At 36.0% G+C, this 16463-nt stretch overlaps 1 protein-coding gene across 2 annotated transcripts in view; it reads left to right on the top strand.

Moving 5' to 3' along the window:
- The window catches only part of LOC149166278 (uncharacterized), a 276820-nt gene extending 271050 nt beyond the window's left edge, over window positions 1-5770 (top strand). The window contains exon 4 of one of the 2 annotated variants that reach the window (XM_089432527.1): window positions 5189-5770. In XM_089432527.1, coding sequence (XP_089288653.1) covers window positions 5189-5480 — 292 coding nt within the window. In that variant the 3' untranslated portion in view covers window positions 5481-5770. The remainder of the gene's footprint in view (window positions 1-5188) is intronic. The other variant, XM_089432528.1, reaches the window with a different exon arrangement.
- The last annotated feature ends 10693 nt before the right edge of the window (window positions 5771-16463 follow it).

Genomic DNA, 16463 nt, shown 5'->3' with positions numbered 1-16463 from the left:
GACCTAGCAGCTTCAAGATTTTGTTGCACATGAAAGAGAGAGAGAGACCCAAAACTTCGATTCCAACTTCCTTCTTGAACTTCACTTGCCTTTAGGACATTTTCTTTTTAAGATTGAACTTCTTCTCTTGCTTCTTCGCATGTCTTGGATGTGTGCTTCAAATGAGGTCGAATGCCTCTTATATATAGGCTTCCCAGGGGTACGAATTGCCTTCATGAGGCCGACTTGATCTTGGAGGGTCTTTTGACACAATTTTGACTCAAATAAATTCTTTTGACTTGTTACAAGATGCCCAATGGGGTCTTTTATATATGACAATGACTCTTTGGCTTCTTTGATTCTATGAAAAAGCCCTAGTAGCACACAATGGGTGCTTGAACTAAAATAATTTGACCTTGAGCATGAAAATCATGCTATAAAATAATAATAATAACTTTTTCTTTTTCTCTTTACATCAAATAATCAATATTACCTAAGACATTGTGAAGACCAAACCTAGTTACATATTTCAACACTCCCTCTTAACTAGGGAGGTATTCATTATACATACATGGTACATATACATTCTCATACTGAAAAATTCTCATAAAAAGAGCCGGATTGGTAAGCCATCTCATAAGCTATCTTTTCAACTTATGCTAGTGCATCTCATCATATCAACCAACATTGTCATATAGCAAGGCCTTGACTAACAACACTATCTCTCCACAAGATTGTTGAAGAAAGTGTAACTAGGTTTGGTCTTCATAATGACATGTAATTATGACTTATGTAAATGATGTAATAAAGAGAACAAAATTATTGTTGTAAACTTGCTTCATGGGTTTCATGAGCAAGTGATTTTAGAATAATAAGATTTGTCATTTAGAGTCTAGAATTAATGTTATGTATGAAGAGCTCTTCTTGAGCATATGTTTAATGTATACAAGTCTATAGAAATGTCTAGAAGCCCTCCAAAGACAAGCACAATCCCTCTTGAAGAAGTCGGCCTCCAAACAATAACAAAGGAAGTCTTGTCGGCTCACCTATGGAGACACACCCGTTTAGCATGACATGTCGGCTCAAGTGTAGAGGCAAACCACTATTTATATGCGGCTAGGGTCACCACATAAGGCAGAGAATTCGGACAAGCATCTCTGTGTTTTTCAGATGGGTACCACAGAAATGAAGTCTCGGCCTCCTCATAGTCTCGGCCTACCAATACAGTGATCACAGAAGCAACCTCGGATACCACAGAAAAGGGCTCGGACCTGTCTCCTTGTAGTCTCAGCATATTTGTGATGAAGAGGATCTCGGTAATCCCATAGTGACACTTTTTCTCGACATTCATTCTAGACATAGTCATAATCTCATCCTAGATGTAATCATGGTCTCATTATAGATACAATCATGATATTGATGGAGACATAATTACAAGGTCATGATCTCAGTGAATCTAGGTGCAACTCTCATATATATATATATATATACATATCTCAATATAGAAATCTCGTTGTTATGGTGAAGATCTCGGTGAAGGTACAACAATGGTGCAACAATAATGATCTCGGTGGTGCAGTAGTGATGGCCTCGGTGTTGCAGTAGTGGTGATTTCAATAGCAGTGATGATAATATTCGCAATGACGAAGAAGAGGATTGGTGTCTTGGTCTTGGAGTGGCCAAATAGGTCAAGGGTCATGGTCTTGGTATTCATAAATTTGAATCTCTATAAGAAGAATTTGTATGGGTTTTCCTCTCAAAGAGTGAGAGGTTTTGGCCCTGGCAGAAAGCCAACATCTTGTGTTCTTATCTCTTTTATTTTGGTAACTATCTGATGAAGTAAGAAAACACACTCTAATAATAAGAAGAGAAGATTGTGCTAATAAGAAAAAGTAAAAGTTACCTCACAAATAGTTATCATCGTGAGAAGAATCTTATTAACCCAATTCCCTAGATTCTTCAATATGGTATCAAAGCTAAGGTGCTGAAGTTAAAGGAAGGGCATAAAAGAGACATTCAAGGATCAAGTTTTCAAGAAGAGCTTCCAACTTATGGCTACAGAGACACTCAAGGATTGGTTTACAATCATGATTGGAGATAAAATCACCTGTATATACCCTCGACATATAACATTGTTCGATGGTACACAGTCTTGGTCTATGTCATACCACAGTGATCTCAATAATCTCACAATGACACGATCTCAACATACCAGTGATAGTCACAACCTTGAATTGAATCCTTTCTATAAAGAGAACAATCTTGACAACTCAGATTCCCATATCTTGATGATACATACTCGATGGCATATAAAAGCGGATCATCTACAACATAGTGCTCAGAAATAGGTCTCGGTACTATAAGGTGATGATCGTAGCAAGTGACCTCGATACTCTATGATTCTACACGATGCTGCACGCTACAAGGTTCCATAGTCCACTTGTGTGATAGCAATACAGTGCCATCTTAAGTATGTCAACAATTTGTTAATCATAAGGATTAGATGTATAAGTCGAAGTATCTTGAAGGCAAGATTTCTATCATCACAAGAAGGATCTCATTCGGAGGAAGCATCAATACATCTGCTTCAACCACTTTCAAAATGATCAAGGTGAAGATTTCATCTTTACATGACAAGTAAGTATTTTTTTTTTATTCTTTAATCAATTTTGGTTAAATGACTTCGTTTTGCAAGGAAATTGATAAGCTGTTTGGGTGACCGAAGGTCCTTGCATAAAATAAGGAGGACTGTCATAATCCTCATAGATAAGTGAAGTCATGAAACATATCAATGAAAAAGGTCTCCTCTGAATTCATGAGAGGGAACTCTTAAGGTCCTCTCACATAAACAATATTGGAGACATCAAAGAAGCTGGAAGAAGAATTATGAACATTACAAGAAAAGAAAGTTCATATCAATGGAAAGGATGGGAGGATCCAAGGAAAATAATTCCATGGTAAGAGGGAGTAAGAAATCATTAAGATAGTCTCTATCATTGGCTCCTAAATCCTGCATAGATTATGTCTACAATAAGATGCGGTATGACATCTTAGAAGCATTAGAAATAAAGACTCATGACATCATCATGAGGGTAGCAAAATTCATGGGATAAGTAAATTACCTTATTCAACTTGTGATTTATGTGCAAGATAGAAGAAGACAAGTTGAAGGCAGAAGTGTTGAGGACTCAAACATTTGCTGGAAGGAAAGGAAGTTTGGAAAATTTTGGTACTCAGAAAGGGAAAAAGTGCATAGCAGAAATTCAGTGCGATGGAAGGTTATGTACTTTACAGGAAATATTGTCCTTAGCTTAAGAAGGACAATAACAAGAAGAATAGAGAAGAAGCCCGTTTCATTGAAGAAATGGAGGAAACTGAAAAAAGAAAGAACAAGGAAGGAGAAGCATTAGAAGAAAGAGCTCGTGACATCACCATAGGGAAATATGAAGGACCACTGAAACAAAATCTATGGTAGTCAATATAGCTCTTGGTGACTTCATTGAAAGATCAAAGGAAAAAGTCATCCAGGACAAGTCTCATCATACATCAGTCAAAAGGGAAACATCCGTTGAATAAGTATATGTGAGATCCTCAAGATTCTCTCATGGAATCCTCATTAGAGGATTCACAGATCTAGAGTGGAAGCAAGTGTTTCATCAGGAATTCCAACTTATGAAATTCATGGGATGAGGATACACGATGACATGAGAAATGAAGCAGATCAAGGGTTGAAGATCTTTTCAATCAAGGAAGCTACTAGAAGAAGCTTAGATGACCTAAAGGTAAAACGAGGTATGTATGCTTGTATTTAATATTATAAAGTCATGCCGTATGGTTGTATGTAACATGGATCACTACTTCTGTCTTGAGAAGCATGATCAAGGGAAAAGGAACTCCTCCTCTGAAAGAATGCAGGAAAGCATAAGTCACACTAGATTAAATCAACATAATATGTCCTCATATGAAGTATGAGGTGGTTGAATACAATTAAGGAACTCTGATTGGAAGCTTGTGGGAATGGAACGTGTAAGAGGAAGAGATCGTGAGATATGAAACCATGATAAAGGTGATCAACATCCAAAAGAACAATAAGATTTGACTAGGAAATCTCTTGGAAAGATATGAAGACTTTGATGAGAGCTTGAAAAAGATGGAGAGCCTTGACAATGGATATCTTTGGGAGATGCGCCAACATGTATGCAAGATGCTGATACCTACGGGAAGATGTCATGATGAAGAAGCCATCTCGTAAGGTACTATTTGATTTAATGTTATGTTTTGATTTCTTGAATAATATATGGATGAGTTCATGCAAGGCTACTGGAACAAGAGTTGTAAGTGCAAGTACAACTAGCATTCATGTGGTGAATGGAAATTCTTGAAAGAAGCATGATGAGAAAGAAGTAGCCATATGAAGAAGGTTCCAGATATGTACCAAGAAGGCCACTTTCCATGAAGAAAGGAATGACATGACAAACCAAGGAGGAAAGTGATCGATGGCTAATGCCCTACAAGGAAGAAGCTCGACTGAATTTCATGACATAAAATTGATCAAGTAGTTGAAGGACCCACGAAGAAGAAGCTACTGATGAAAAGGAGAGTTTCTAGTTAAGGAGCTCTGGCAAGTCCTTAATTAAGAGGGAGCTTGGGCAAGTCCCTATTCAGAGGGAGCTTGGGTACATTCCTTTACAGGAATGGGCATATCTTCCCTAGTTGAGACTTGAGAGGGAGAGATAGACACAACATTCTTGTCTTCACTTGGGAAGAAAGAATGGAGGTTTGGGTAATCATCTGGCATCCGATGCTCTTTGAGGATGTGTAGGGCATCCAAGAGGACAATGCCTACAAGATCCCCTGCTACTGAGGATTCTATTCTCTAACATTTTTTTATGTTAAAAGGAGTAATAAAAGTATGGTCATGTACCAAAAGGCTGTTAATTCTTTACGTGGACAATGGATTAATGCATGTGAAGTCTGTAATATTACTATGTTTTTTCTTAACTAAAATTAGCTCATTAATTACTGTCCTAAAACTTTTGAAAGTGTGAAAATAATTTGCGAAGGGAATACATCACATTTTTCCCTCTATTTTGATAGGAGATGAAGAGGCTTGGATGTTTTGGCTAGAAATGGATACAAGTCTCCTTAGATAATTAAGGAGTTGTTATATTTTGCTAGATATGGCTAACATTTTGGTTTCTCAATTCAGGATAGTGTTTACTGCACATACACATCGATTTTGTGATCTGACTCATTATGATGGTACGAGAGAGATTACAGTTCCTCCGCTGACTTGGGATGGTCGGGATGACCCTGGCTTTGTAGTTGCTACTTTTGGCAGAAATGATGCCATGATGATACAGAGATGTTTTCTGGCAAGGGAATCTCATGTTCTCATGGGATATGTATTTGTTTTGATTTTTTTATTGGTTATAGCTCTCATTATAATGTGGGGGGATACTTCGTCCTTTTCATGTCAAAGAAGAATGTTATTGACATAAATATGGAGTAAAATAATTGATTACCATCTAATAGAGATGAAAACAGTACTGGCATGTAAAAATCTCTGCAATTCTGTATAGTATCATCAATTTTCTTGTTAAATCTACATCATTAAGTGCTAATAAAATTCAGGTTTGCTCATTGTTTTCTATTACCGTCGAAAATGTTTTATTTTACAATGAGCAAATTGGACTAGCCTGTAGTTTCTATGCAGGCTTGGATGTTTCGTTTTTTTTCTCCTTGTAAACGGAGTGTTTTAACGACCTTTTATCTTGAGATTGTTCCTCTATCTATACGATTCTTATGGATTACACAGTCAAAGGGTAAAGTTAAATGTAGAAATGCTTCCAATAATGGCCGGTAGCCAAGAACGATGTATAATGAAATTTAATGAGGGGGACATTGGCTTCATTGTTTTAAAATTATGGTCATTTTGAAATGGTGTCAGTAATGATTGTTTATATTCAAGCTTGCTTAGTACTGACAAAAGCATAAAAGGTTTCTATTTAGTTTTCTCTTCCACACACACTGTTTTTCTACCTGCTCTAAATCTTATATTATTTTAATCTGTTATTCAGCGTGTACATAATGGATACCTCAATGTTCAGTCAGTAAATGTGTTTTGTCTTAACAACACTAAGTTTCTTATTGTTACACCTTCTTAATGAGTTATTCTAACATTTTTCAAAAAGATTCACATTTTCCATATAAAAAGTTTCCACATCAAATGTTATATATTGCCTAGAGAACATAATTAAAATTTCAAATTGAACTGTTGGGTGCTAACTTTATTGTGTTTTCTTTGGGAAAATGTGATTTCATTCTTTGACAAGCTTACTTAACAGTCATTTATTTGTTAGCCTAGTGAACTGTGTCCAAACAGGTTCACCAGAAATTTTTGAAAAGCTTTGTTTTTGTTTTGGCATCTTTTCCTTATTATTTCTTAGAACTATAGTCTCCCAATAGATGTAGTGATTTGGCATCTTTTCCTTATTATTTCTTAGAACTATAGTCTCCCAATAGATGTAGTGATTGGAGATGCAAAACATTACTTCTTTTAATGTACTCGTCTCGAAATTAGTCATTTATTAAGGAGTCTAAATTTGATTTGGCTTAGATAGTTCACCATTCCAATAATTTTGAGATCATTCAATATTAGAAGAGTTATTTTTTGTTTTCTAATTTATATACTTCAACTTTCCCATTATGTTCAAGATATGGATAGAAAAAAAGTGAAAAAATGTGTTGTAAGTTTCATATTTTTTCTTTTTATTTACTTTTAGATACTTCTATTTTCTAAATATTTTAAATTTTGAATGTATTATTCAATGAGTCAACAAATTTTTTACATGCTTCAAATTCTGGCTACAAACACACATTTATCAAATAGGTGTTACACCACCTATCTCAAATTTTCAATTATACACATTTATCAAATAGGTGTTACACCACCTTATCTCAAATTTTCAATTATACACATTTATCAAATAGGTGCTACACCACCTTATCTCAATGCTCAATTATACACATTTTTTTGGAGTATTATTGTTTATGTGTAGTTTTAGTCCCTTTTCTTATCACCTTGTAGGTCAAAAGGATTAAACAACTAGAAACTTTAGTGAACTCACAATCTAATAAGTGTTCCCTTAGGCTTCAAAGCTCCCTTCTCTTTCTATCTCTTCAATAGGGAGTATCACATCTCCAAATCCTAACCAATTGTGTTCATGTTGGGGATATGTTGGGTTCATCCTTGTGAAGTTCATCTTTGCTAGCTTGTCTACATAGATACGTTAATATAAATTAGATATGCCTAAACCTTTCCATTGTGGTCAAAGACTTAGATAGACTTGTAAGTCATATATATATATATATATATATATATAGGAAAATTTTTGTGAATCTTACTAGTCCCTAACATGCAAACATAAAATGCTTGGCGATAATTTTATAAGAATATTGAAATTTATAGTGATTTTATATGGACTCTAAAATTTTGGCGATTTTTAGGCTAAGAAAATTTTATACTTTAAATGTTGGGTGAAATATTTTATAGAAAAGTGAAAATTGGCAAATATTTTTTTTAGAAAAAGCATGCAAATTAGTCCACTTACAAATATTAGCCTCTAAAATTTTCCCATATATATATATATAACTTTTAGCTGATTTCTATATTGGATTAATGTTTTAAACTTTGATTGTATTATTCAATGAGCCAATAGGCTTTTTAAACGCTTTAAATTCATGTTACTTAAAGGGTACACATATCAAATAGTTTCTATGCCACCTTAACTCAGATTTCAAATTAACCACTTTCATTTTGTGTGTTATTGTTTTATGTATAGCACTATTCCCTTGTGATCTTATAGCTCAAAAAGATTAAACAAATCGAAATTATAGTGAACTCCTACTGTCCAAGTGTTCCCTTGGGCTTCATAGTTCCTTTCTCTTCCCATAACTTTAGTAGGAAGTTTCACATCTCCTTCAAACCCCATTTAGAGCTCAGTCGTGATGGGCTCATCCTTGTCAAATTCATCCTTTGCTAGCTTGTCTATATAGAACTCTACCTCATCTATCTCATGTTATCGACAATATTATTCGGTGCTCTGCATCCATCACTAATTAGCTTCATCACATGACCTTCTCCCTAGTACTTGCCACATGGAAATTAGTATGATGAAGCCAACATTCCATACATCTCTAGCACTTCATATGGGTATTACAATATGTCTTCTTTTCAGAGTTTCTCAAAAGATCCATAGTTTCTATTTTGTATATCAACGTTTCAAATCGACTGCCAAATCCATCATCACAACAATAAGATGATGAGAAAAGAAGAAAGTAAATCCAAATTAATATAGAAACCATATATATAAACCCGAGAAACTAAACACATCAGCCCCAAAAAAATAATTAAGACATAAAAACGCAAAAAAAATAACACATAAAAAGAAAAAATATAAAAGATAATATTGTAAGTTAATATATAAAAAACTTAATATTAATATTACTAACTAATAAAATTATGAGGAAAAATTAATGTTAAATAACTATTAATAAAATTATGAGGAAAAAATAATATTAAGTAACTATTAATTTAATATTAATGCTTAATAAAAATAATAAAGAATTATTAAATAATAATAATTGTTGTTAAAGAGGAAAATGAATAAAATAACACTGATAAACTTTTAAAATAAACTCAAAACAAAAAGATAATGGTTAATAAAAATAATAAAGAATTATTAAATAATAATAATCGTTGTTAAAGAGGAAAATGAATAAAATAAGACTGATAAACTTTTAAAATAAACTCAAAACAAAAGATAAAAAATAATAAGGAAAAATAAAAGAAACAATAAAAAAATTATAAAATTAGGTCAAAATAAGTTATAAAATGAGAGATGAATAAAATAATATATGAGAGGAGTAACATAGTCATAGAATTATATGGGGAGTATCATAAAAATCATTCTAGATTTATTTTAACCATAAATCTATCAAGTGTTTAGATAGATTGAGTCTCTTGAGATGTAAATTTTGTGTATAATTTGAGGAAAGCTTTATGCTTTGAGAGATTTTATTCCTTTCAACACTGGATAGATTTGGAGTTATGATGGATATAAGTTGGTTCATATTAAACTGCATGTTATATAATATTATTTCAATGTTAAACAATTAATATTTGTTTTCTTTCATTTCTCTTAAATTACAGCTATGTAATAAATAAATTATAATATTATAGACTTTTTCTTGAAATTATGTTTGTTATTTTTGGTTGTAAATAGAATGTCCATTAAAAGAGATTTTGACTTTGTTTTTTATCGACTTAATCCCAAATCGCACATTTATTGTCAATAAATTATTTAACGTATTTCTTTTAGTAATAGTAAAGAACTCGTTTCATTGTTCTTTTTTGTGTGTGATTATGTGTTCATGATAGAAAGACTACCCTGGTAATATTACTATTAGTTTCCTAATCTTTGAATATCCCTTCCCCCAAAATGCATCAGGTGGAAATAAACTATAAAAGAATTCATGTATGTATTGTAAATATAAGACAATCACTCATGGAGAGAGGGTTATTGTTAATTTTAGGTATGTTCTATGCTAGAGCAATTTATTTAATTTCTTTTCCATATTAGCAATCACATCAGCATAAAGTAAACTGTAGATAGAACATAAATATAAATCGTAGAAGACAAGCCAAGACAAGAGGACACAAGATGTGGCGCAAGCCAGGGACAAACCCCACAATGTGTGGGGAAACCCTTGATCAATTCTTCTTTTATGTTCTTCAAAGTTCAGCAGAGAAAGAGAGAGAGAGAGAGATAGTACATTTACAACAGAAGTCAACACTTTGACTTATCTAGATCTAGCATAGATCATTTCGTATAACGATGAGATCAGTTGAAGACATTCTGCTTCAACTGATTCTCCAAGGTGACTCCTTCACCTATCATCGTGCTGCATCTCGTCCATTTGCTGCACCTTACCGTGTAGCACCATCATGCTGCATCATGCATCATCATGCTGCTCATGATCTCATACATCACGCTGCTGCCCATGACTGCGTTATATATGTGCCCAGATCACACATAATAACAACGTCCTTATCTCTATGCCACCGAAGTTTATATACCTAGACAATATCATTGTTGTTCATTATATTAGGGTTGCATATGATTCATAATGAACAGCGTATTTGTACCTCCATGAACAATGTATATAATCCATGATGACTGCGTTCCATAATATATATGACTGTCTAGATACAACGTATGTATATAACTGCGTTCTACAACGTATATATATATATGTGTGTGTGTGTGTGTGTGTGTGTGTGTGTGTGTGTTCCATACATCATCGATGTGACTGTGTCCCATAATGAATATGACCTGTATATATCTATGTTCCATACATCATCAATATAACTGTGTCCCATAATGAATATGACTTGTATAATTAAGGTCCTTCATTAGAACGTTGAGTTTCCACCGTGGATACTGCGGCTACCCTGCGTGGTATATTATATTGTCATGACTACGTGTAGAGTAGGGAATTGCTATGCGTGTTATATATTGTCATGATTGCATGTAGAGTATATGGTTTCCAGCGTATAAGTTCTCAACATATAGGTGTTGTGCGTAGTGTGTAATGCGTTGTATACCTGCGTATATAATCTCTGCATGCTGCGTTGTGTCATTTCCCGTGAATATATATCTATGACTGCGGCTCCACTGTAGCTTCATTCCCTATAAGAGCAACATATATATATCGTATGTACAGGTGCTTTCGTGGCTGAGTATATGGCATCATGTTTACGATGTATTTTTGTGCGTTAGAACTAGGGCATCATAGGCTAGCGTTCATTCTCATGGTGTCTCTCTCCTGCTCCAAAAACCCAAGACGTGGAGAGGAGGAGATCACCCTTAATGTGTGTATTCAGATGACATCAAATCCCTTCTATTTATACCAATAACGTATAGGTTGAATGGAAATGACGTTTGGGCTTCTTGAGCCTACGTAAGCGCTGGTCGGATTGATAATAATTACATAATCGAAATAAATTCCTATCTCCATAAATACTTATCAGAATCACATGATCTTTGGATCAATCCTACACATCTCGACGAGAGGGATCCAATAAAAATATCAGTTGCCATAAATAAGTTAACCCACATGGAGTTTGGCCCTAGTTGCCAATTTTAACACTCCCTCTCAACTAGGGAGAACTCCATCCGCTAATCCATAAGTCCCACTGTACTATCTCTACCATCAGTGCCTTACACTGCTCTGTTGGCTTTGCTCTGCTCTGCTGGCTCTGCTAGCTCCGCTCAGCTCTGCTCAGCTCAACTGGCTCCGCTTTGCTCTGCTCAGCTCAGCTAGCTCCGCTTGGCTCTGGCTCTGCTCAACTTAGCTTTGCTGAACTATGAAGAAGAAGAATTGATTGAGAATGTCTCATACCATTCTCCACTGACTCGAAGTCAATCTTAGAGTGCGTACCACTGGTCCCAGACCAGTCTCAACCGACCCAAAGTCAGCATCATAGTGGGTACCACTCCTACCACTGGTCCTAGACCATCCCTGAATTGACACGAAGTATGTCTCAGAGTATGTACCACTGGTCCTAGACTAGTCTCAACCGACTCAAAGTCAGTGTCATAGTAGGTACAACTCCTATCACTTGTCCCAGACCAGTATCGTAGTCTCAAAGAGTGTACCACTGGTCCTAGACCAGTATCGTAGTCTCAAAGAGTGTACCACTGGTCCCAGACCAGTCTCAACCAACCCAAAGTCAGCGTCATGGTACAACTCCTACCACTGGTCCCAGACCAGTATCATTGATCCCAGATCAATGAAGGTCATCCTAGCGTAGGGAGTACGATAGATACAACGATGCGTCCATCGGTACTACTATGGTCCCTATCTTCATTTCCCTGCTCATTGATCATATGAAAGGTACTTCCTATGAGTCCCAGACTACATGGGTAGGATGCCTCAATAAGAGAGCTTAATCAATCCCGTCCTCATAGGAGAACTAATTATCCTGCTACAATTGTCATGGAGAACACATCATCCAGACCTCACAAGAGAACTAATCATCCTGCTACACAGGAGAGCGAATCATCCTGTCCCACAAGAGAGCGAATCATCCTGTCCACAGGAGAGCGAATCATCCTGTCCGTAGGAAAGCGAATCATCTTGTCCTAGTGCGCACCACCAGGGGAGGGCGAGTCACCCTGTGGTCATATGTTGCTCCAGTAAGAACTGCAAACCCCCAGAGCTCAATGTATGCAACATGCAGGACCCTTGTACAAGGGTCTCTTGACGACTCCAAGTCGTTAAGGAAAATCACAGATTTGATCTTTCCCTTGGGGCTTTAGACAAAGTGCAGCGACCTGTACATCATCTCATAGTGATGGAGCTTCCTTGCTCATAGACTTACCATATTCCAGATAAGTAGTATCTGATGTCTATCTGCTGGAGAAATCGTCGAATACGGGATTTCTCAATAATCGAATCCCACCTCTGGTTGTTACAGAGAATCACAGTGGTATTCATCATGAATACAAATAGCTCACTGAAGAGCTTCCCCAATTAGGCAGCTTCATACGAGATCATACTTGTAGATATGTATCCGGTCTCGGCAGTGCTTATAACAACCGACTTCTTCTTTCTGCTCATCCATGATATCGAAGCAAAATCCAAAGAGAAACATCACTAAGAAGTGTTCCAGTGATCCTCCACACTTCGTACTTTATCAGCATTCGAATAATCATGCAGTTTCATATTTCCAGCAGTGTATCTCAATCTATGAGTAGATTGTGCCCTGAAGACATCTCAGAAGATTCTTGGCACCAATCTAGTAAGGCTCAACCAAATATGAGCTGCCTGTGCTAACTGCAAAACATATGACGAGACGGAAGTTCACCAAAAACTTTCCCAGGTCTGATTTGACATCACTACCGTATAACTTCCTTGAGGTAGTCACAGGGTTTTAGTTTATCATTTCACATTCGGAATCCAACTCCCTCTTACTTCTACAAGTGAGAGGGTCTGCATAGGTTATCCTCATAAGGTGCTGGTATGAGAGGTCTATCATCCACAACCTTCGGATGGTTTGGCTTCGTTTCACTCCCAGTGAATCTCAGCTTTATTAGACAGCTATCGATCCTCTCATACTTTGCCTGGGGTGTTTAGCTTCAAGCCATAGAGGGCTTTCTTGCACCTGCATATGTGAGATTCCTGATTATCAATCTCAAACTCCTCGGGTTGTGCCATACCTGCGGACTTGCTACATGAGGGGAATGGTCCCCTTGTAAGATTTTCCTTCGGTACATTTCAAACATGTACTTTCATGCTCCTTTTGAATTCAGGCATCCTTATCACCATATGACCCATAGACCTTCGGTGCTACGTGACAATGGACATGGTCCCCAGTGGACTTCCTGCAATTTGATACAACCCTAAACTTAAAAGCATCTTAGAAAATTCTATTTCCAAACACGTACCTTTCTATCGATGAGTGCAACCCTGAAACCTTTGACTTCCATTTCCGAGATGGACACCAGTTTCTTCTTGCGATCAGGTACATAAAAGAGATTTTGGGGTTCCTTGCTTTCTTTGAAGAGGCGACCATTTCCTTGATGACCCACATTGCTTGTCATTCCTCTGATCATTGAAGATGTCCCTGGAATGATTATTATCTTCATTAAGAGATGTGTCCCTATCCTTTGGACACTCCTTTGCATAATGACCAAACTTATTTCAAGGCATTCACCTTTCCTTCCACCCTTTGATCCGAACTTCCCAATGAAGTGATCTTTAGGTAGGCCATCAGAAACTTCCACTGTGCCATTCTGATAATATTCTTTGCTTCGATTTCACCCTGGGTGGATTATGAGGAACCCATTGATCCTTTTGTTTTGTCCCAACTGTCTTTCATAATTGCTCTTTCACTCTTGCTTGGGCATTGTCTTTACCTTAGCTCTGATACCATGTTAATTTTAGGTATGTTCTATGCTAGAGAAATTTATTTAATTTCTTTTCCATATTAGCAATCACATCAGCATAAAGTAAACTACAGATAGAACATAAATATAAATCGTAGAAGACAAGCCAAGACAAGAGGACATAAGATGTGGCGCAAGCTAGGGACAAACCCCACAATGTGTGGGGAAACCCTTGATCAATTTTTCTTTTATGTTCTTCAAAGTTTAGCAGAGAAAGAGAGAGAGAGAGAGATAGTACATTTACAACATAAGTCAACACTTTGACTTATCTAGATCTAGCATAGATAATTTCGTATAACGATGAGATTAGTTGAAGACATTCTGCTTCAACTGATTCTCCAAGGTGACTCCTTCACCTATCATCACATTGCATCTCGTCCATTTGTCTTACCATGTAGCACCATCATGCTGCATCATGCATCATCATGCTGATCATGGTCTCATACATCACGCTGCTGCCCATGCTCCATGTATCATTGTGCTGCCCATGCACAATATCTCATCCATCATGCTGCTTCCCATGACTGCATTATATATATGCCCAGATCACACATAATGTCGTTGCCCATGACTGCATTATATATGTGCCTAGATCACACATAATAACAATGTCCTTATCTCTATGCCACCAAATTTTATACACCTAGACAATATCACTATTGTTCATTATATTAGGGCTGCATATGATTCATAATGAACAACGTATTTGTACCTCCATGAACAACGTATATAATCCATGAGGACTACGTTCCATAATATATATGACTGTCTAGATACAACATATGTATATAACTACGTTCTACAACGTATATATATATATCTGTGTTCCATACATCATCAATATGACTGCGTCCCATAATGAATATGACTTGTATATATATGCTTTCCATACATCATCGATATGACTGTGTCCCATAATGAATATGACCTGTATATATCTACGTTCCATACATCATCAATATAATTGTGTCCCATAATGAATATGACTTGTATAATTAAGGTCCTTCATTACAACGTTGAGTTTCCACTGCAGATACTGTGGCTACCCTGCGTGGTATATTATATTGTCATGACTGCGTGTAGAGTAGGGCATTGTTGTGCATGTTATATATTGTCATGACTGTGTGTAGAGTATAGGGTTTTCAGCGTATAAGTTCTCAGTGTATAGGTGTTGTGCGTAGTGTGTAATGCGTTGTATACCTGCGTATATAATCTCTGCACGCTGCGTTGTGTCATTTCCCGTGAATATATATCTATGACTGCGGCTCCACTGCAGCTTCATTCCCTATACCCCGCGTATAAAGAGCAACATATATATCGTATTTACAGGTGCTTTCGTGGCTGAGTATATGGCATCATGTTTACGGTGTATTGTTGTGCATTAGAACTAGGGCATCATATGTCAACGTTCATTCTCATGGTGTCTCTCTCTTGCTCCAAAAACCCAAGACATGGAGAAGAGGAGATCACCCTTAATGTGTGTATTCAAATGACATCAAATCCCCTCTATTTATACCAAAAACGTATAGGTTGAATGGACATGACGTTTGGGCTTCTTGAGCCTACATAAGAGCTGGTCGGCTTGATAATAATTACATAATCGAAATAAATTCATATCTCCATAAATACTTATCGGAATCGGATGATATTTGGATCAATCCTACACCTCTCGATGAGAGGGATCCAATAAAAATATCAGTTTCCATAAATAAGTTGACCCACATGGAGTTTGGCCCTAGTTGTCAATTTTAACAGTTATTCAACCACTTTTCCAGATGTAGAGAAGACAACAATTCATAACCTATAAAGAAACTCAAATAGAGTTAACCTATGTAATGTATATGTCAGATACATACTAGGAAGTGTGTGTGTGTGTTCTAGTCCTCTACACAACAATTTTTGATTTCATGAGCTCACTTTAGCAACTTGCGAGCTATGTCCAAAAACCTTATGTTTTGTTAAGAATGGAGAAACCTTCCCCACAAGATCATGCTTTGGCAAATAATAAGATTAATATATGCGCACATGAGCTGACTTGTATTTTTATTATTATTTATTTTAATTTAGTTGACTTTATTTTTATTATTATATTTTAATGTAATGTTATTTAACATTAATGTGTGTAATGAATACAAAAATATAGATATTAAATAATGTTAAGTTTAGATAACAATGGTATGTTCTATGCTTGCAACAATTAATTTAATGTCTTTTTATTAGCCCAATGATAATTTCCAATTTATTTCCAATAGCAATCACATTAACCATTAATCACATTGACAATAACTTTAGATAGAACATAAAAAATAAATGCAAAAAACAAGCCAAGACAAGAGCCAATATTTGGCTAATGCCAGGGAAAAACCCCAAGATGGGGAAACCCTTAATCCTTCTCCTTATCTATTATTAATTGTTTAGCAGAGAGAGAATCCAATAATGTATAATGATGAAGTCAAAGTCAAAGTTGAC

Source organism: Pinus tabuliformis, chromosome 5_1 (genome assembly GCF_031772625.1).
Source record: "Pinus tabuliformis cultivar Carrire ecotype Pingquan chromosome 5_1, CPIR1, whole genome shotgun sequence".
NCBI classification, from domain to species: domain Eukaryota; kingdom Viridiplantae; phylum Streptophyta; class Pinopsida; order Pinales; family Pinaceae; genus Pinus; species Pinus tabuliformis.
This window is presented reverse-complemented; position numbering and strand designations above follow the sequence as displayed.